Source organism: Diadema setosum, chromosome 2 (genome assembly GCF_964275005.1).
Source record: "Diadema setosum chromosome 2, eeDiaSeto1, whole genome shotgun sequence".
NCBI classification, from domain to species: domain Eukaryota; kingdom Metazoa; phylum Echinodermata; class Echinoidea; order Diadematoida; family Diadematidae; genus Diadema; species Diadema setosum.
The window spans coordinates 26,422,163-26,445,896 of record NC_092686.1 but is presented as its reverse complement, the minus strand read 5'-3'; the positions used below and the strand labels follow the sequence as shown (position 1 = coordinate 26,445,896).

General features: G+C 37.6%; 1 protein-coding gene across 1 annotated transcript in view; it reads right to left on the bottom strand.

Annotated features, from left to right (window-relative positions):
• Positions 1–255: 255 nt before the first annotated feature.
• LOC140241310 (copine-8-like) overlaps positions 256–23,734 on the bottom strand; it is a 36,685-nt gene continuing 13,206 nt past the window's right edge. The window contains exons 7-17 of the mRNA XM_072321045.1: positions 23,363–23,426; positions 22,512–22,615; positions 20,407–20,553; positions 11,093–11,162; positions 7,098–7,260; positions 5,870–6,051; positions 4,773–4,900; positions 3,377–3,479; positions 2,449–2,506; positions 1,746–1,819; positions 256–473 (exon numbers count right to left, since the gene is read on the bottom strand). Coding sequence (XP_072177146.1) covers positions 270–473; positions 1,746–1,819; positions 2,449–2,506; positions 3,377–3,479; positions 4,773–4,900; positions 5,870–6,051; positions 7,098–7,260; positions 11,093–11,162; positions 20,407–20,553; positions 22,512–22,615; positions 23,363–23,426 — 1,297 coding nt within the window. The 3' untranslated portion in view covers positions 256–269. The remainder of the gene's footprint in view (positions 474–1,745; positions 1,820–2,448; positions 2,507–3,376; positions 3,480–4,772; positions 4,901–5,869; positions 6,052–7,097; positions 7,261–11,092; positions 11,163–20,406; positions 20,554–22,511; positions 22,616–23,362; positions 23,427–23,734) is intronic.

Genomic DNA, 23,734 nt, shown 5'->3' with positions numbered 1-23,734 from the left:
GAACCCCCACTACCATTTACATCAGCAGACTAGTTTTCAATTTTATATAGTTTCTTTTGTTGCTTTTGATAATGCGAAGACCTACTGTGTCTAAATGTACAGGATATTCACATATTGTAAAAGCCACAATAAAAAACAAACAAACAAACAAACAAACACACACACATACAAAAAAAAAAAGACATTATTTCATACATGAATAGTACTATCAGCATTGTGTTTTTGGTTCACATGAATGTGTAAAACACAGGCAGATTTCGGAGACTGCTCTACACAGCAGGCGGTGGGGCTGAAGGTAGGGCTGTGTTGAGTGACTGGTGAGGGGCGGGGCTAGTACTGGGCGAAATCCCTTTGCTTTCCATGAAGCCAGTCACCTGACCTGGTACTTCAGCTAGCACGTCCTTAGCAAGCCTTGCCTGGCTCATGTCCGTGTTACCACCCGAAGAGCTGATGTATTCCCGGAACGGAACAAACTGGGGGACGGTGTAGAAGAGTTGATTTGACACTTAGAATGCTTTCAAGGGGGCAGGGGAGAGGGGCATTGATACGACAACTTTCAAACATGGCTGCATTTTCCAAATTTTGTCATTCATGTACTACTGCCAATTTGTCTAAACTTAGCAGCTGATTTTCAACATTCCATGAACAGAACGAACAGTCAGGCATGGTGGGTGGGGGGGGGGGGGGAGGAGGAAATGGCTTACAATTATAAGCTTAGGATATGTCAGGAACATTAATGGGATAATTTGAAGGGTAAAATTTTTCACTTATTTTTCACTGGAATATTGCAATAGTTCTCTCCCTTGTGAAACATTATTGTCCTGAAGTTTACTGACGGCAGCAGTTATTTATAATTTGTAATTGTACTGTTTACACACAGTAAAATCGTTATGTGAGATATTCATATATCTCATTAACAAAAGACCAGATATTTCACTAAAATCATGCATATTTCACTGCCCAGTTGGTCAGCATTACCTGCAATACATGCAAAGGTCCAGATGCATTTATAATCAATCTGTTTATTGACATTAATTTCTCATTTTGACTCATACCTCAAAACAAGGAAAACATTTAACAAATATGGTGCAGAAAATGCACAGAAAATGTTATCTCAGTATGGTAAAGACAGTCTAAAGACACAAATCAAAATGATGTATATTGCTGTTGAAGTAACATATGTAATAGTATACGGCTTCCTACAAATCTTTTAGGTGTACCCAGAATGAAAAGGAAGAAATCTCCTCTAACAGAGCATAGCACTTTTACAGGAATTCTTTACTGGTACTCTTTAATCTTAGTTAGATGAGGAAGGAAAGGCATATCTTTGGTCAAAAAAAAAAAAAAAAAAAAAAAAAAATATATATATATATATATATATATATATATTTGTTTTTTTTTTCCCTTTCCTGCAGTAAACATGTGTCATAATAAAATTTGGGAAAAAAATCATTTTCCATGAAACCAACTTACAGCAGTTTTGGCGAAAAACGCACAAAGTACAGGTGACTCCCATTATATCGAAGTCCCCAGGACCTGCAGTTTTCTTTCATTAAATCAAAATTTTGTAATAGCTGAATGATAAAGTAAAAGATACTTAGATAACAATTTTGGGATCTGAATTTTCACTCTGTTGAAACAAGATTTTTATTTCATTTTTTTAAAAATCATATTCATTATAATGGGAACCCACTGTAGTACTGTACATTAGTAATGGTCGGCATCTCTGTGTAAGTCTTCCTCACCTGTACGATATCTCTCTGGGCCACGCTGCCTCTATATGACAGAGCCTGCTTATCTGCATCCAACTCTTCCATAGCTAAACAGGGGGAATTCAGGAGGAAACAGAATATGTTTTTGAAATGTGACTTTTGACTGAACACAGCAGATGCAATTTCTCTGTTCAGTTTAAAAAGAAGATGAAATGTGACATTTGGGGTGGCAGAGTTGCATAATACATCCATATGAATCATTTGATGAAAAATTGAATGTTTCTTACTCCTTTCTATTCAATTATTATTATCATTATTATTATTATATTTTTTTTTTTTGCTATCTCTCTCGCTCTCTCTTGAAAGAGGTTTTCAAAAAGATTCAATCTTGGAATAGTCTATAAGATCAATTGTTAACCAAAGTAGTGAGTCCAATTTTCTGCATATACACCGGAAAAATATATTAGTGATTAATCTTTGATGTATGTATTCTTTTCCATATAAAACAAATGAATGCAATTTAAGTTATGCACAACAACAACAACAACAACAACAACAACAACAAACAACAACAATAACAACAACAACAAAAAAACAATCAAATTATGGGTCTGTTGACTTTCATGATTGGGAACAATTCTACTATTTCAGAGGTTTTGCTAAATGCACTAGAGTGTATGCATGATGTGGTCTCAGGTCTGCCTTGCAGTCGGGGTAAATAAGGAGACACACTCACCATCAAACTCTGCAGGTCCTACACCGACAATGATGATGGACATGGGTAGCTTGCTCGCCTAGAAAAAATGAAAATGGATGAGAAATCATATAGAAATATGTACCAAGAGTGATTTCCTGCATAATCGTTGTATATGCACTTTTACCTCTGCACAAAATGATTGACAAACAAAACTAAAATATAACATTGTAATCTCTTTTACTTTATTACAGCTACAGGGCAATGAATTATGCAAATACAAAATGAAACGCCCATGCATGAATGTGGGACAATGAACAAGAGCCTAATCTCAAACACAGCTGTACACCCTTGTTAACCTGTTCCTTCAGTTATTCTCTGAGAACCTTCAATGCCCCAAAATGACATTCTTTTTGCCAATCGACAAAAAAATGGACAAGCTGGTAATCTGCCTGTGCAAAAGCAGTCAAGCGATACACATATTATATTTCCATGGTTAATGGCATGTGCCAATGAACTATGCAAAATATATATTGGACATGAGATATGAAAACAGTGTTGGCTGGGCTTGCAAAATATTTTGTTACATACTAGTTGTACAAGGGCATCCGAGTGGGGTCAGCTTAAGTCAAAATTTAGTGACATACACATTTTCCAACAAGCAAAGCACTCTACTACATTACTGTAGCTATCCAAGCTACAGTATTTGTTTATGCTTTTGCAATGTGAAGCAATTATTCACTTTATGAGACAAAAACACAAACTATCACATTAAATTGGATTAAAACCATCTAATGTGGTCTCTGGCAAGAAACACACAGATTGTAACCAGTGTGTTGGGTCTGTATAGTGTAGCTGCTTCAGACCTATCCAAAAGATTGTGTCGAGTTGTTGATTTGTCTAGGTATTTCAGTTTTCCAGATATAGAGTCGAGGCTGGCCGATGATAAACATTTCCATATCCTACTCACATTGATGACGGCCATCTTGGTCATCTCCATGTCTGAAATGACACCGTCTGTGATGATCAGAAGGACAAAGTAGTTGGAGCCGTCCGGGTACTGTTGAGCAAACCTGGGGAGACAAGGCATTCAGACATGATTCAATACTAGTATCTTTTGCGACAGTCGATGTTTGATATCTAGTACATACAATTCTCGGTACTGCCAATGCGCAGAAAATTTCTGCGCATGCTGGGGAGCTCTGTCACAGATGCACTGTGGGATTCTTTGGTGCCCCTTGTTTGCTTCCGGTTGTCTCGCGCGAGTCGCAGTTCCCATACGATTCAATGGAGTTATTTGTCTGCTTTTCTGTTGTTGCCCCTTTTTTTCTTGGCTATAATTCAGCTTAAAAGAGCTGAAAGTTTCGAAGTTTTACTGATTTGCGGTCACTAGAGTGATGATTCACAACTGCAAGGCTTCAATGTGCTGGTCACATGATGGAAAGCGAAGAAATCTTCAACAAAAAATACCTCTGGATAAAGACAGAGCGTGATCTGAGTGCATGTGCAGCCAAAACCGGGGCAAGTTTGTCCCCTGAGCTATCCCACAATGCATCTAAAACGCTGCTCTGCACACGGCACCTAGGTATTGGCGATACCGAGAATTGTAGCACTGAGCAGTATTACCACACAGTCTCGATGGACAGATATGGTCATGGTTGGCTTTATCTCTGAGCCGTTGTGTAGTTTTCAGTGTGTTCCCCTCCCCTTCCCCCCCCCCCCAAAAAAAAAAAAAAAAAAAACGCACCTGTTCTTTTGGTTAGACATAACAGGTGAATTGGTCTAAGATGTGCATGTACGACATTAATGGCTGAAAGTGAATACACAAAACGATAGGCCTGGATGTCTTACTGTGACAGTAACTTGTCAAATAGGCTCCCTTCATCAGACAGCAAATAGTTAACAACCATACATATCTCAATGCAAAAACAGGAATTCACAGAATTTTCACATTTCTCTCTGCAATGACAAGTGCTGTTAATGTGGCATATAATTCAAACTGAACTTGTCTTGATATCAGAAGCAGTTTTCTGACCAACACTGGTGGAGATTTGAATGACATGCAACAGAAGTGCTACCACATATGATGGGCTGCTTATGGCTTTCATCTCAGTTGAACATGACTTGAATATACATAAATATGTTAAACCACAAAAGAATGCTTGTGTTGGCAAAGGAGCTTAAGATTTGCAAAAGTAAAATGCAAGTGAAAGTGTTTGTCTACACAATGCATTGATGCCAGTGGCAATTCAAGAAAGTTTTATGCTGCGAAAAATTCTGTCTGCTTCAATTTGCAAAAGTTTCATGCCATGAATGCTTCTGGGTGGCAGCATACACGTAGATGCCTTCCCAAGAGAACCACTCACCTGGCCACATGGTTGATGACCGGCGAGAAGTTGGTGGGGCCATAGAGCTGGACCTGTGCAATGCAGGCCTTGTAGGCTTGGAGGATTCCTGTCAGCCCGAGGCAAAATGGATTCTGAGCATTGAAGTTCTGTGGATATAAATGATACAAAATTCAAACATATATGGGGGGAAAGGGTGAAGCGGTGGCTAATGCTAATTATCTACTATCAGATGAATAGATAATGACAGAATGGGAGAACTAAATAATAATAATAATAATAATAATAATAATAATAATAATAATAATAATAATAATAATAATAATAATGATAATAATAATAATAATAATAATAATAATAATAATAATAATAATAATAATAATAATAATGATAATAATAATAATAAATGAATTTTGTGTGTAGTGACAACTAAAAGGATGTGACACCAATGGATATTTCTGTCACTACTAAACCTGTTTAATGCGATTACAGCGATGTCCACTGATGTCACATTTACTTAACCTGTCACTTTATACTCATACACATAATGTACTCATTATCTATATCTATATGTCTGTATCTCTGTCTATCTACATGTATCTATCTATCTATCTATCCATCTATACTATCTATCTATCTATCTATTTATCTTTCTATCTATCTCTACATATATATATTAAAAAAAAACACATTGAAAGGGAAGAAGAAATGCTAAGTCTAACTTGGAGTTTATACTGTGGTACATTTTCTTTAACCTTGAAGAAAGACCTTTGGTGTAGTCATGTTACAAACACTCGCACATTGACCTTGTCTTTGTTCTTTTTTCATGATATTCTGCAGCAATATTTTTGATTCAAGTGTCTTTATCTCACAAAATCTAGACTCATAAATCAACATTTAACAAGAGGCAAAAATCTCCTCCCTTTTACTTTATTGATATCCTTGAAGATTGGATCACAATTTTCGAAAACAGGACATAAGGGGCAGCTTGTAATGTTGATCTTACAGAAGAGTATTTCAAATAATGTCCCCAAGTCATGGCACGAACAAAAATAACAGAAATTTTGCTGCGCCACAAATCTATGAACAGCTGCAGTCTCAGTGATAGGAAGACGTACCACTGGGAATTCATGAGAGACCTGTCCTGCTGGCGGGATCTTGGCCCCAAAGCCGAGCACGGGGAAGAGCTTGTCGGAGTCGTAGTCCTGGATGATCTCGCCGACAGCCGTGATGGCCTGCTCGTAGTGGTTGGGTGCATAGGGATTGATGTAGTGGAGCGAGTTGGTGTGACCAGGATTTCCTGCAAGCACAAAATGTTGTAAGTCATGAATACGATGCTCAGTGGTGTAGAGGTACTTTAGACATGGCTAACCCTAACTCTAATAATATACCACTGATAGAAGCAGAAGAGTTGGTGACGTGAATATGAGTATGTAGGACAAGATAGTATACAAGATGTGATGTTTCTGAACAAGTATCAGTTTGAATATTCAATGAACCACTGTTGTTGTGATACAATTTTGTCTACAGCTTGCCTCTTCTGTGACATATTTTACTGTGATATCAATAATTTTTAATAAAGAGATGCTTTCAATACAATTTAAGGGTGACGTCCCACAACATTATATTTCTTTATGTGCTACTGTCGCACGCCTGACTCAGTTGACGGTGTGCCATGTTCGCATATTCTGCTCAAGCGCACAAACCCGCCCAAACCAATCGATAAATCACCAAATGCCACAGTGCCATGAAACCGTTTCCCTCCTGGATTTGTGAGTAAATTCCAGGTTTCTGTCACTGATTGGTGTCCAAAAGTCATGATTCTACAATAATGTAGCTACTGGTCATTTGAAAGAAAAAACAAACAAACATAGATTTGTCATACAATTTTTACATCAGAGCAAAGTTTGGCATTTTTTCTACAACTTTGCTCATGACATGTCCACGGTTAAACACAAAACTATAAAAGTTACATAGGTTTGAAAAACAGAATGTTTTCCCAAAGCATGACTACGTTACTGTCTCAGAATAATGTGGGACACAGTAGGTTTACACCATGGCACACAAGAGTTAAAGTACGAATGCAGAGTGATGCACACATACGTACAGAAAGAGTATGAAACAAGAATGCCTTGGATGCTTTTCTTTTCCATCCACCATAGACCGATTCTGTGTCGTGTATTATCGGCATGGGCAGCGCCATTCCTGCGGTGTCCCGGTAGGCTGGGACACTGCAATTTGAGCTAATGGCTGCGCCCAGTGCCACAAATTGTCTGCTGCCCTCAACGAACAGTGACAGAAGTCTCAGAATTCACAGAATCCTGATGACACATCTTTCCTGCTTACCATTTGAAGCTGTGAAGTCAATAGCTACTGTGAAGTTCAGCTGCATGCCGCCGGTGATAAAATCAAGGAAGCTGTGCTTTTTCTGGATCACACAGTTGAGCAGCTCGATGGTTCCCGAGTTCTTGTAACTCTTTTTCTTGGCCTTCTTCTTGGGGTTGATGAGCTGTGGGACGGAGCAACAAGTGGGGAATGCTCAGTCAAGACTGGACCCATTCACTCTTGCAAATTAAGCATGATCTTCCCAGCAGGACTGCCACTATGCTATGTCAGTTACTGTAAAAGTGGAAATTTTCACGGTGTTGCAATTTTCGTGCATTTCACGCCACCAGAAGCTAGCGCAAAAATAAAAGCATGCAAATATTTTTCCGTGCCATATGTTCCAGTAGTTGATGCCTCAATTCCGCGGAATTAAAAACATGCGAAACTCTTTTTACCCAGCCAAACGCGAAAAATTAGTCACGCGAAAATATCCACATTTACAGTATGAAACACATAAATCTTGCCAAAAAGCATTTTGATGAGGTGCCTTTATTAATAGCCATCAAAAAGGCTGGACCCATTCACACTTGTAAGTCAAACACGGTCTTCCAAGCAGGACCATCCCCAATATCATCTGACCATTGTTATATCAGTTTCAAAACATGCAAATCTTGCCAGGAAGTGTTTCCCCACACTGTCTTGTTTAGCCACTGGAAAGAAATGGTCGGGCAGCATAGAACTTACACTTTGTACTCATCAAGAGTAACTTGTGCCAAAATAACATGAAGCACAATTCTGTCTTTTTCTATTGTATTGTACACAAACACACATTGAAGCAAACAAAACTGGTGGTACCATTACAGGGGAAGTCCATCCTGAAAATTTGCTTGTGTAAATAGAAGCAGAAAAATAAACGAACAGGACAGTAAAAATTTGAGCAAATTCTGATAAAAACTAAAAAAACATAATTGCTTCTGCAAGTAGTGCGGTAAATCAAACACAAATTGTCAATTTTGTGATGTCGCCTGCACATGAGCTCATCCATATGCTTTGTTCCATAAAATATTTTCATTTCATATTAAGTAAATTTCCAATGTAGTGTGCACCCTAGTACAGTCACTCTGAATATTTTTCTATACAACCTCTCTTTGAAGAAAAAATATCTATCATTAATAAGAAATAAAAAAGAGAGAGGTTTTGAAACATTTCATGCACAAGAAAAATGGAAGGTGAGCTCACATGCTACATTACAGAGTAGTTAATTTCTGCGTGATTAGTCACACCTTCCAAATTTCAGAACTTTCTTATTTTTCATCAGAATTTGGTCAACTTATTTTGCATAGGGTAGTCTTTCCCCTTTAAGTCTGCGCTTCCTGGTCTTTTACTGATTGTGGAAAGAGAGGATTAAACAGACTTCATGGTCACTGCAGTGGCTGTAACTATCTATTGCACCATGAATTAAATCTGCTTTGATGTGCTAACATGCTTCAGTGCTTGTGTTCAGTTTTACCCAATGGGTTTGACACAAATGTGTATCTGTTAGACCCCGTATACAGTGCAGGGCTGGGTCAAGCCCGCCTCAATTGCAGTACTCAGTCCCGCAATTTTGTTCGTTTACAGTGGAGGGCTCAGCCCGGGCTTTTAATTAAAAGCTTTCAATATTTTGTCGTAACGGCGCTCTGCTTGTAACCAAACGACTATTGTTGGGAGTGCACCGGTCACAATTTGGTACCGCATTTGGCCCAGTTTGCGTTTACAGTGAGAAAAGGCCGGACCGAGCCCGGGCCGAGCCGCGGCCGAGACTACCTCCAGAGCTTGGCCAAATGTGCGGCTGATTTTGGTACTGCATTTGGCCTTTGTAAACAGGGTCCTAGTCTCATAATCTGAATGATTTATTGCAATCTTGCAACATCCTCTGGTTAGACACAAGTCATAGCAAGTCTACGCATTGTCAGTCCAACTTTTGTGGGTTTTGGTGATTCATTTAGCCTGTGTTGAATAGACCACAGCTCTTTTAGTCTGCCACTTGGTAAATGCTCTTGTAACGGTGTTCTAAATGTAAACCATGTTTGAGAATTTGGCCAAGTAGTCCAAATTGTTTAAGATCTATTCAACAATATCAACAGCAAAAATTTCAAACTTGCGACTGTGGACTGGTAAGACACTAGTGGGATGAAGAGAACTGCAGTACTTGAAGAGGGGTATAGATGTGACTATGCATCACAAAACCAACAAAAAGTTGTACCCCCTGATATTACATGAGGACTCAAAGCAGGTGAAATGGGTCAACCAAGTCAATCTCAAGTTTTTCATATTTTCTGAACGAGCAATTCTTCTTCTACATTATTCTTAAGTATAGGGTCATAAAACAAATGGGAAATTGTGTACTTTTTATCAATTTTTCTAAAACACTTTTTTTGTAGAATAGGTATGTCTCAGAGACTCCTTTTCATCTCTTAAATAATCCTTTACACACTCTTCACTTTTAACTCTAATCACTTTTGAAAAGAAAACGCTACTGCTCTGAAAGTTGGTATCAGTCTAGGATGGAACATTTTGATATGGCAGGCTTCATTTCAGCTTAATCTGATAATCCCTTCATTGTTGCTGTGGTGTTTTACATCCTGCTTTTGTCTCATTGCACAGCTAGCACCGCTTGGTAAGATAAAGTGTTTCAATAGACCCTATACTTTAGACCCTCTTTTCTCACTACAAACTTTTCCAGAATGTGTATTTTTTTCCAATATTTGAATAGTTCACGAGAGCCCATTTGTGTCGATGTACACACCATTTAAAGGCTTAAAGTTTTCTCTTTCAGAATCTGCCCTTAACTGAAAAAATCCATGTGTGGCAACTTTTTGTTGGGTTTGTGATACAGGGTCACATATCTTAACCCTATGAGTGCTTTGAGTGCTGATTGGTGCAGAAAACCAGACAGAATTGAACACAGTGTCCAAAGTCCCTGACACAGATAGGGTAAAGAAATGCATAACACTTGAAAGCAAAGATTGTGCACTTTAACTTTTCTCAAACAATTATTGTGAGGGGAACAAAAATGAAAGAGGTAGTATGATTTTGACATCTAGGTGAGATAATAGGCACGGTCAGACTGGCAAAAGATCGAGAAGTTTAACATTGCGATCTTTAAGATCTCGAAGTTTTGCCAGTGTGACCGCAAACACCCCGCAAAACTTCCCGCAAAACTTCTCGATCTGTTTGCAGGCAGTGTCTCCAAAGTGCAAGGCCTTTGTCATGTACAGATGTGCATTGTTACGTCACAATCACTAGCCATCGGACGGCACACTCTTTTTTGTGCGGGTACCAATGGCCCAAACTTCGCAATCTTAAACTTCTTAATCTTATGCCAGTCTGACCTCACCTAATGTGCAAGGCTGAGATTTGGTGTCTATATAATCAATCCAGCAGTCTAGAGTTCCATTACACAATGGATTTTGGTTAATCTGGTTAAAAAAAAGAAAAAAAAAGAAAGAAAAAGAATCCAAAACTGCTTTTTCCTGGCAGATTTTAAGGGTAAGAACAAAATAAATAATTAAGTTGAAAGTAAATGAGAAAATGATCTCAATACAATTTTCATGGTACAGGCAATCACTTATTTTGGTATGTAAAATAAATGCATATACTGTAAAACATGACATGTTCTCATGCATTTTAAACATTTTTGTCAATTCTGCAAGAGTCAAAAAATTTAAAATGCATGGAAAATTTCTTGTCTACAATATACGCATTGAATGCCAGTGGCAATTTGCGAACATTTCATGGCGTGAAAAAGGTTGTCTGCTCCAATTCGCGAAAGTTTCATGCCACAAATATATCTTGCCTTACAGTAGAAAAGTGCGTATCACAAACACAACAACACACACATGTGGAGTACTAAGTATGGGCTATTGCTATGAGGCAGAAACTTGTAACATTTTGTGCTGTATAATGTTATCCTACATTTTCATAGGGATTTAGTGATCAAACATTCAAATTCGTCCACATTAATACCAACTTACCTCAAACTTTGCTCGCCCCTCACTCAGCTGCCTCATGTTCGTGGTCGCCTCTCCGATAAAATCGTGGCTACTATGAGAAAAGTGTGCCCACGAATAAACAAAAAAAGAAAAAAAAAAGGGGGCCAGAAGTGAAACTGACTGTTACCACCAAGCAAGCACTATGCACTAAAGACATACAGCATGCAACCAACACCACAGCATGGCATCTAGATGCAGTTTTGAGTTGAATTGGGATTTCAAACACATGACCTCGAAGGAAGCAAGAAATGCATACGTGACATATTTCACATCATTTTTCTTTTTCAAAATTTTGTGAGCTGACTTATATTTGAGACATTAACAATTCTCCAGAAATTTTCCTGAGAAGAGATCCAATACTTCTTATTCTCACATTGTAGTTCTTGATCATAAATTCAACCACTTGTGAAATGTCTTACATGTATGAAGGCCAATTTGCAAAATATCACACTCGTGAAATATATGACGTATACAGTTAATGGTTAACCCATTGAGGAGGAGCTGATTATGCTATTTTTATAACAGGCATTTCCCATAGACACCTGCCTGATTATACTCAGGACAAGTCTTCATTGGGTTAATAAGCAGGCAACCATGGCACCGAAAGATTGCTGAAGAACTGGGTAATGTAGATGATGTACTGTATATGTAGAATATTTTGCAAGGTTCTTATTTTTGCAAATTTCGAGAGTCATGTGCTATTTGCAAATTTAAAGACATGCAAAAATATTGACTCTGATCCCAATATGAATGTGATGTGCACATAATAAAATATATATTTCTCTGTTCAGTGCTGCACTCCAAGATCACGAATCTAACCACTCATGAAATGATTGGAAAGTCCTAATTCGCAAAAATTTATATTGGCAAAATAATGGCATATACAGTACTTATGCTGCCTACAGAGTAGAACGGGGAAGCCTTCAATATAATATTAGACACAATGCTTGGCTTTGATAAATCGAGTTGAAATCTGAGAAAGTGAATGATAAAGGTATATCATGACTGGATCTATGGTTTTACAAAGAAGTGGCAATAGTAGTGAACATGTGCAAACCTACAGAAATGTCCAAGTGGCCGGTACATGAATCTTCCACAAATTCCCTTATTTGTTGATATCACGAGCTGCATAAAACTACTGTAGTATAAGCTCAAAACAATGACTTAAAGTAGAAAAAGGTTACAGTTGGTAAATAATCAACAAAAACATGATTTTTGTAATGTGAGTAAAAATCAAATAGAAATCTATTATGTGATTATATTATTGCCTCTTAGTTGCATATGTGTGATTTTCACTGAAAATATAGTGTTAAACTTAAACATTTTGAACTGTCTTATTCTTTGTTTGAAATTGATGAAATGTCTAAACATGCTGTTTGTGTTATTTGAACCTATTTACAGGTTATGTATTTCCATCAACTTGAGCATGGTATGGAATTGTACTTTGAGATTCAGAGTCAATTGTCTTAAAGGGACATTCCAGACGATTTTCATAATTTCACATCATGTATCATAAATCAACAGCTCCATGTGTAGATTTCGTGGAATTTATTATGGTTCTTGCACAGAGAAAAAATACTTTGAAAAACATTAAACAAAATCACACTGAACAAGGATGATGACATAGAGGCTAACATATTTCAGAAATGTAATGGTGTAATTCCATTACAACACCGCTTGCTTGCGAGTTCACCTGTGTATAATCTATGCATGCCTTCTTCTTTTGTTCTGCTTCCTTGAGCCCCAACTCGTGCATTCTTATGGTGACCCTGCGATGTCATCATCCTTGTTCATTGCAATTTGTTATAAATTTCGAAAATATTCTAACCGTTTATTCTTCATCCCAATTATCACACATTCTGAAACTCTGTCCTCAGTATAACTAATTCATAATTGTTCAAATGTAAAAATCTGAAAATCATCCGGAGGTCTCCTTTAATATCCACCCAACCACAACAGTGTCACACCTGGATACGGCACTCCTTAGGGGCATGAAGCGTATGGGACGTACAATACCCAGCGCTGCCAACATTGGAAATTAGTTGAGAGTGAGACTCCCATAGGCCAATGCTATAATTTAGGAGTCAAAATGAGTGAGATCAATAGAAATGCATGCAAATGAAATAAAGTTTTAGAGTGAGAAAGGACCAAAATGAGTGAGTCTCACTCTCAATGAGTGAGAGTTGGCAGCCCTGCAATACCTCTATGGTGCAATATTCTTGGTATTAAGTTTAAACAGTTGAAAACCTGACATCAGTTTCAGTTCTGCTGAATAACACACTTGCAAAGCACATTATTGCACCATTTCCAATACCTCAGTACAAACTTATACTGTACATAAAGTCTCACTAATATTGTGTCCCATTTTGAACCATTTCTGTCACAGCCTCGCAGGAAATGGAATTTTCTGAAACTATTCCCTCCTCTACCAGAGCAAAATACCAGTTGAAGAAAGAAAAAGATCAGCAAGAAAGTGTCATATTCTGATTTGTGGTTGAACCCTACAAAGCCAGTACATCTTCTAGCTTGCAAACAAATCCCCCATCAGTCAAGCTTGTCTCTTATCCACCAGACTCGTAGACAAAGGATTTGCATAATGGAACATTCTTCATTTTCCCCCCATCCTATGGTGAATCCCCATTTATCATGTTCCTAGAAAAGGTACCCTCATTATCTTGGGTGTGTATTGTCTTTTTTTTTAAACACAATAAAAGTGAAAGTTTCCAAATGGAGGACAAAGTCCATGCACTCAATACATACTGTAGCTTTCCATGTGAAAGAGAATCTACCTCTAGACAACATTCATGTATAACTGTTGTTAGTTTTAGGGATCCAAGGAACTTAATCACTTAATCACACACTACCAAAGTCCATGCACATCATTACAGTGCAATCAACTTCCCAATTTAATTACCAAGTTAATTACCAAGTTAATTTCAAAGTTAAATATGAGAGACCTCAGAACACCACCCATGGTTTTTGAGACTTGATTTGCACAGTAGCCAAAAAAGTTCATTCATGAAAAATGTTAATGAACAGGTCTTTCAAGGCAACCAGGAAAGCTCAGTAGGAAATAGGAAAGGGGATTTTTTTTTTCTTTCCTTTTTTGAACAAAAAAAAAGAAGGAATTACATTCACATGCAACACACACATGCAGTCACCAACTGTGCAGGCTTAAACAATGGCTTTCTAATTGTATGAGAACAGAGTGCCTTCATGCAGGACAGAGTCAAGCCACCAGCAAGATGCAAGCCCAAGTGAGAGGGCTTTTGGAGACCCCTCCAAATTTTGTAAACTCAACATGCAATATTATGTCCAGACACTTGCACAAATTTGGCTTCTGTGCCGCCCTGCATGATGGCAAGTCAGTACGTGCTGTTAGTGGTAGAGGTCCAGTTTTGGTTACATCAAATTCACAAATAGTTTGCAAAATGTGTAATCTTCAGGACAGGCATCGCTGGATGCATCAAACATTGTTCACATACTGGTATCCACTGTCATGATATGATACTTGCAGTAGTCCCTTTTTCCTTTTTCCCCACATATGGCACATGCTAGAACGGCATATTTCATGAAGGATTCCTCATAGTTCACAAAGGGTTCACAAAACTTGCCCAGATATAACAGCTGTGCCAAGATTTTGAACATATGTTGAAAACTTTGTAATGCATTTCACGCATTGACTGCACTGGCCAGCATTCTCTAGCATGTTGCTGCAAATATTTGCCACATCGGCATGGAGTGGTATGTGCCAATGCACATAATCCAAGTATGTGCAAGTGTCAAGGTGGTATTTGACTTACAACATTTTTGCTGCCAGCATCTAACTGGTGGCAAATAATCACAAGCAATCAGCAGAGCTTTGTTCCACCATGCTCAACATGCAAACATACATTTCACACTGACTGCCAATGGGTGAACCTTGCAATTCTATTGGTTGAAATGACTAAATGACTCATACAGTAGGAGTGGTGCTCACATAAGGATTTTTACCAGCTCATGATTAATGATTGCATTTAATGATTATAGATCAGTATTAACCCGATGAGAATGGTTTGATTTTGCTACAATACGCATTTCCCATAGACACCTGCCCGAGTATAGTCGGGACTCGTTCTCAATGGGTTAAAATGCCCTTGGGTGGATGCCCTTATCTTCAGCTCTCCTCACTCACTAATCATCTGACTATTTTAGTACAGCATGAGGGCTTTGAAACAAGGGTACCAACTGCATTATCAGCACTATGATCATTGTAATGTGATGCAATACACATGCACTATTGGAAGGACAAATGGTAAAGCAACAAAATACAGCTTTTATTGTTAATCATACTGCAATCTAAAATTTAGATTGAGGAAGAAATAAAAATGTGGGATAATTCATTTGGACAATTATGGACATGTTTTACATACCATTTATGACAAATAGATTTGAATTTTGTAAATGCAATTACATGTTTGCTTTGAAATGGAAAAAAAGAAATGATATTATCCAGGAAATAGTAATTATCACATAAACTCTACAGCTGTATAAACAACGCAGTGTTTTCCCTCTTTTCTCTTTTGAGACATTAAAACTGAAATTTATCCAACCTCAAAGCCAGCAAACAAATTAGTCTGGGTGCCAAAGCCACTTTTTGGGCCTAACCTTGTTTTACCGTCCACCCAATGTTTTTTGATGGTTTTACCCTATTTCGGGGGTGCTGAATCCGAATCTGGATGATGCAACTCTTGCATCCTTGAGGATTTTGAGATATTCAAGATGTCAAAATGGCCGCCAATTAAAACCGGAAATTCCCATGTATTTCCTTTTGAATGGTGAGAAATTGAAAACAATTGATGGATCTACCCTATTTCTATGGTGTTAAATCCGAGTCTGGATGATGCATCCTTGAGGGTATTGAGATAAGATGGCCGCCAAAATGGCCGCCAAAATGACCGCCAAAATGACCGCCAATCAAAACCGGAAATATCTATGTATTAGCTTTTAAATGGTGAGAAATAGAAAACAGTTGATGGTTTTACTCTATTTCGAGGGTGCTGAATCCGAATCTGGATGATGCACCTCGAGATAGTCAAAATGGCCGCCAAAATGGCCGCCAAAATGGCCGCCGAAACGGAAACTCTAATGTATTTCCTTCTTATAAATGGTGAGAAATTGATAACAATTGATGGTTTTCGTCAATGGCACAGTTTGAACTTGCTGTATATACAGTGAATTCAGCTCTACTGGATATCTTTGAGTTGGTACGATACAAGTGTGCAAGCAATAATTAACCCTTCAAGACTACAGATGCGGTTGAATAATTGCAAGATTACACTGTTTCCTCTACATATAATGGATAAGTTTTGAACACTAACAATTAATGGACAAGACATGTTCATCTATTTTGTGATAGTGATGTAGAGAAGTGTACTGAAATTACCCAACATTACCTGCCTTAATCCATGAGCAGTTTTAATCTCTTTATCCATGATCACTCAAATTGGTTATTTGGTTTATATTGGTGGTCTTGATGACATTGTTGAAGACACGAGTGGGACATTTTTATTGTTATGCTTCAATTTTTTCTTCAATATGATGTAACATTATGTATGTATATATTAATCTATTACAAACACACACGAGGGGACGGACAAATCACAGGTAACGCGCCTTGAAAAAAAAAAAAAAAAACTAAACAAAAATCAAACGACAACATGGAAGGTAATAGTTGATAATCCAGTACTTACGAATATCATAATCGCGCAGAGTGCTTTTGAAATTACCCTTATTGATATCTACTATAGTGGTCATGGATGCAACCATTTCCAATGACCTAATCAGAATATGCGACAAGTTTCACAAAAATACGAGGCGAGACTCGTCAGAATACAAGACAAGTTTCAACACCAACATGCCATAATTTGATTTTACTCTATTGATAGCCGAAAAGGATTAACTTTACATCTATGGAGCCATATTATTGGAGACCACAAGCATTATTTCATAACATTATGCATAAAGACATTTTCAATCGTATCTTTCTTTTTTTCCAGTACGTGTTAAAGTTCCGTTTGAGACATATCGGAATATCTCAGTATATTACAATACCATTGTGACTGTCATTTTGACTGTCAATAAATTTTGGCTGATTTGACAAATTCGCTCAACTGAGTTGAATTCAAGAATACGAATTATTGCTTTTCACCCTGCATGGGTTTAATCTCCCGCTTCGCGTTGGAGCACAATACTTCACCATTTCAGTATAAGAACATGTTAAGGAGTTTCCGTTCATACAGGACATTTACAGATGTCCGAAAACCTTCAAAGACTTTCAGCACCCTCAAAATAGGGTAAGACCATCAATTCATTATATACCATTAAGAAAAAATATATTGACATTGGAATTTCTGCCACTTATTTTGGCTGTCATCTTGGACGTCTAAAAACCCTAAAGAATGGACGAATTTCAACAACCAAGTTTCGAGGATGCTGAATAGGACCTAAAATTTACCAATTTTTGACAGTTATTTTGGCGGCCATCTTGGATATCTCAAAACCCTTAAAAAAGAACACGAAAGTTGCATCAACCAGATTCGGATTCAGCACCCTCGAAATAGAGTGAAACCGCCACTTGTTTTCAATTTCACACCATTTAGAAGGTAATATAGGACTCACATGGAAATTTTCCTTTTTGACGGCCTTTCAGGGGCCATTCTGGCGGCCATCTTTATTATCTCAAAACCCTCAAGGAAGTAAGAGCTGTATACTGGAGCTTCAAATTCAGCAAACTCAAAATAGTGTAAAACCACCAACTGTTTTATATTTTACACCATTTAGAAGGAAATAGGGGGTCTACATATGAATTTTCGTTTTTCGCGGTCATTTTTGGCGACCATCTTTATCATCTCAAAACCCTTAAGGATACAAGAGTTGTATCCTGAGCTTCGGATCCAGCACACTCAAAATAAGATAAAAACCACCATTTTCTTTCAAATTGTCACCATTTAGAAGGAAATACATGGGAACTTCCGTTTTGGGCGGCCATTTTAACGGCCATATTGAATATCTCAAAATCTTCAACAATGCAGGAGTTGCACCATCTAGATTCTGATTCAGCACCCTCGAAATAGGGTAAAACCATCAATTGTTTTCAATTTCTCACCATTTAGAAGGAAATACGTGGGAATTTTCGGTTTTGGTGGCCATTTTGGCGGCCATCTTGAATATCTCTAAAACTTCATGGATGCAAGAGTTGCTTCATCCAGATTCGGATTCAGCACCCTCGAAATAGGGTAAAACCACCAATTGTTTTTCAACATCTCACCTTTTAGAAGGAAATACGTGGGAATTTCCGGCGGCCATTTTGGCGGCCATCTTATCTCAATACCCTCAAGGATGCATCATCCAGACTCGGATTTAACACCATAGAAATAGGGTAGATCCATCAATTGTTTTCAATTTCTCACCATTCAAAAGGAAATACATGGGAATTTCCGGTTTTAATTGGCGGCCATTTTGACATCTTGAATATCTCTAAAACTTCATGGATGCAAGAGTTGCATCATCCAGATTAGGATTTAGCACCTTCCAAATAGGGAGAATCATCAATTGTTTTCAATTTCACACTATTTAGAAAGAAATACGAGGGAATTTCCGGTTTTAATTGGCGGCCATTTTGGCGGCCATCTTGAATATCTCTAAAACTTCATGGATGCAAGAGTTGCATCATCCAGATTCGGATTCAGCACCCTCGAAATAGGGTAAAACCATCAATTGTTTTTAATTTCTCAACATTTAGAAGGAAATACATGGGAATTTCCAGTTTTAATTGGCGGCCATTTTGGCGGCCATCTTGAATATCTCAAAAACTTCATGGATGCAAGAGTTGCATCATCCAGATTTGGATTCAGCACCTTCCACATAGGGAGAATCATCAATTGTTTTCAATTTCACACTTTTTAGAAAGAAATACGTGGGAATTTTCGGTTTTGACGGCCATCTTGGCGGCCATCTTGAATATCTCAAAATCCTCAACGATGCAAGAGTTGCATCATCCGGATTCGGATTCAGCACCCTCGAAATAGGGTAAAACCATCACTTGTTTTCAATATCTCACCATTTAGAAGGAAGTACGTGGGAATTTCCGGTTTTGGCGGCCATCTTGGCGGCCATCTTGAATATCTCAAAACCCTCAAGGATGCAAGAGTTGCATCATCCGGATTCGGATTCAGCACCCCCGAAATAGGGTAAAACCATCAAAGAACATTGGGTGGACGGTAAAACAAGGTTCAGCCTCTGGCACCCAGACTAAATGCCATATATAGTCATATGAACATCTCATCTTTTCTTTTTACTGCTGTGAATACGTCATACCTGTTCCTAGAGTTCAAAAGATATCCATGGAAATTGTTCAACAATGCTTCCAGCTTGATAAATCTATAAAGCTGCATGGACTTACACACTACCAGTATCTTTTGATATTATTCGAAATGTTAAAAATGGTTACTAAATTCTTAAAAAAACCCCACAAAAATCTGTGAGTGATAAGATTTACAACTATCATTATTCTCACAAACTGCTTTAGAAACTGGTTTAACAGCAAGATTCTATTTGATCTAACGTCTTGATAGTGACAGCATAACATTGTTTGTGTGCTTGAGTGATTTTTTCATTCACTTAAATGCCATTATAGAACTCTGTCTGCAAAGTCCTACAAGTTTTTAGAACTGAACCATGATGATGTTTAACTGTGCCTTTAACTCTTTATGTGCCATGTTCGCACGCCCGACTCAGTCGAAGGCGTGCCAAGTTCACATATTTAGCTCAAATGCACAAACCCGCCCAAACAGATCAATAAATTGCCAAATGGAAAAGTACAATGAAAGCGTTTCTCGTGATTCCATACCTGTCACATGTAGCTTGCAATCTATGTGGTGATGGAATATCAAGCGGTGGTTCCTCCCAGATTTACAAATTGTAAGTTTCTGTCCCTGTTTTGTGTGCAAAAGTCATGCATCTACAATAATGTAGCTACAGATCATTTGAAAGAAAAACAATCATAGACACGTCATACAATTTACATCAAAGCAAAGCTTGGCATTTTCTCCACAACTTCGCTCATTAAATGTCAAGGGTAACAAAAAATCTATAAACAAAGTGACACAGATTTGAAAAACAAAGTGTTTTCCCAAAGTATGACTGCATTGCTGTCTCAGAATAATGTGGCATGCAGGGGGTTTACACCACGGCACATAAAGAGTTATTAAGGGGGTTAAATACTTGGTACCACATGACGGTGTGGTTGGACTCACCCGCCATCGCTGTCCCAGTCGAAGCACTCCACCTTGATGGTCCTGTCCATGTCCCCGTTGCACAATGTCCTGACCAAGAGCTTGAACGGCCGCCACGTGGGGTCCAGCGTGTTCTTTATCACTTCCGTCTTGTGACATATCGTAAATCTGTTACAAGCCATAGACCAGTCATGGGAGAGGAAAGTCTATCACCGGCCTGTGATTGTTGGAATGCATCGTCTTGGACATACTACTAAGGGGAACTTCTCGTTCAAAATTTCGAAATCTCTCTACATTTTGGTGTCCTCATTGACTCTAAATACTTTGGATAATCTTAACCCTATTCCCACCGGGGGGGGGGTTGCCCCCCCCTCGACGTTTCGCGTGATTATTCTGCAACACGTAATGCTCTCGCCGCGACATTTTACGACTTTCGCGCAACTTTTGAGACCAAATTTGTCGCTCCCGGGCATACCGTTTTGAAGCCACGCCCCTTTGAAAAAAATTTGTTGACCCAAAAATTGCTTAAAAAAACCATGATTTTGTGTACAAATCCAATGTAAATTGTGTTTTTGCAAGTAATTCATATAAGAATATATATTTTTACTTTCAATGGCTGATAATGATTTATTTTAGCCTGATTATGCTTTAAAAAGTTTCTGCGACAAATTTTAATGAAAAAAAAAAACCAAAAAGTAAAAAACAAAGAAATACATAAGAAATTCAATAAACAATAAAATACATAAGAAATAATTCTGAAGCCGAATTTTTGCTTCAATATTATTGTTGAGGATATTGAAAAGAATATGTTCACCAAAAATTTGAAGTCTTGGAGCTTTATTTTTTGATTTATAGGCAAAAAATTATTTTTGCATAAATTAGCATAAATCAATTAATATAAAATACATGAATTAAAATTTGAAAAATATAACTATACAGTCTGGTAGATTACATTGGCCTCTACCTCAGTGCAAATTTTCGCGAGGATCGCGCGATCCACGACCGAGATCTGTAGGGGGGCAAAAAGGCCCCCCCCCCCTCCGGTGGTTTCAGGTCCCTCAAAAAACCCGGTGAGATTATGGTTAACATAATATGTTAATTTGGCAGTCTACAGAATAGAATATTACATGTAAGAACTCATAATTTGTTATGTCGCATGCTGATAAATTGGATACAAAATTCACAATATGCTACAGGAAGACACCACTTTACACTCAAAAAGAAACAAAAACACATCTGTACACTGGTATACTCTCTTTCTAATCAAATTTCACGGTAATATCTCACACTCTCTTTTACCCCACCCTCGATCCCCTTCAAATGATCTATTCCTATTTGTCTTTCACTTTCACTCATGGTAAGAACAAAGTAGGAATCATTCTTGTGTCTGAGTATCAAAAAATTTATCCAACAAACCCTGGATGGGCTGCAACATTGCAACCAATCAAATTTATACAATTTGTGGATTTATATCAATTATGAATTGAGAGACCTGAAGCCATAAAAGAGAGTCGGCATTAACCTAAAAATTCTGTGGGTGGTTTTGCTGCAAAAATTTTGATCTTGATCTGATTAAATTGGCAAAAAAAGAAGAAAAGAAAGAAAAAGATTTGATGGAACTGTTAAAGTCATTTAATCTGCACAAATAAAAAAAAATCCCATTTGAGAGAAAGGTATTTTCTAATGTGTTTCCAGTTATACATTATATGGTTTACAGACTTCTGATAGCTCTGCAACTAAAATAATTAAAAAACTGATATACGATCAGTAAAATAGGGCTTGCGAGAAGCAAAAGTTTTTTATTCTACCCCTTGAAATACTATCAATGAATATGATAATTATACAGTAAAAAGATACAGCATAAAATGACAGAATTGTGGTTTGGGAGACTCAATGGTAAATGGGGCACCAACCCTTAAATATTCTGCTTGGTTTTGCTTTTTCCAAACAGTTCTAGTCACAAGCAGTAATAGGGACCATCAAATTTTCTTGTGATAAGAAGTGTGATCATGCCAAACTGCTGGTTGTCCTTACTGGATGGCAGGGGACCCAAACTATTTTGAAATTTGGCAGTATGATTTGAATTTTGTGGTAAGGGGAAAAAAGAAAAGAAACAAAAGACTTACGAGTTATCCTCGTTGCACCGGTGGAAAACAAGGTATGGGTCTGACTTTCCAAGGAAATCCTTTTTGTCAAGTTTCCTGCCACGAAAATGTAGAGTTGCCTCATCCTATGAAGGGAGAACCATGAATCATATGATCAAACACTCCTCTAATCATAAAGCAGAATTTGTTCTCCATTGAACTTTTCTTTTTCATCACTACAGTAGATCATTTACAAGTAATATCTTCATCAATACAATTCATACCCTTAAACTGAAAGAAAAAGTTCCATCTAAAAATTCATCATTATCAGGCAAGACCACTGGACATCCTGTAAACAAGGCCACCTGTCACTTCAGTTAAATTGTGGTATTAAAAAGTGAAAGTAAATGTACAACTATATGTAGTGTGAAAACATACTGTACATTATTAAAAGAAAAGGCATTCACTCAAAATGTTTTGTTGCATTCTTGCTCACAAAATATATGGTTGTGGTATGCTACTTACACTAAAGAGTAGAGAAATTGACACATTCCTTACATTTCTCATCATTATTCAATCTAAATATATGAATACATGTACATTGTTCCTGAATGCTGTGACCCAAATTCTAACAAGGTAGTTTAAATTGAATGTATACATGTTTTTTTTTTTTTTTTTTTTTTTTTTTAATATACTCAGGCCATGGCCTAAGACCAAGCTTAAAATAGGAACACCTTTCACTTTCATTTGGCAGCACAGCATTACACACTGTTTTTATTTGATGTCTGTTAAATGTACACAATATGTTGCACCCATTTATGAAGTCAAAAATTAAACTACCAATCTAAATTCTGGGCAATGAATCTCAAATGTATCCCACTTCTGGATCTCACCTTGCAGTCACTAACTTCTTCAGCTCGTAGGATGATGGATCCACATGGTTTACCTTGATGGTCCCTATGGAAATTCACACCAGACACTTTATAAGGTCATATTTCCCTTTTGCAAATGTCACAAAATTGTGCACGGTTGAAGAATAATGTCTTCAAACATCCTGCATAAAATGCTTCTGAAATACAGCCTGGAGTTTTTAGAAATGAAAAAAATTAAAAAGCCCATGTCAATAGAGAACAAATTCCCCAATTGTACCGAGAATAACAGATGGGTTTTCTTCTTTTATTTGGGGGGGGGGGGGGGGAATCTGGAAATCTATCTCTCCATCATATTTAAAAAAAAGAAGTTTCTACTTTTAATAGTTATTCTGA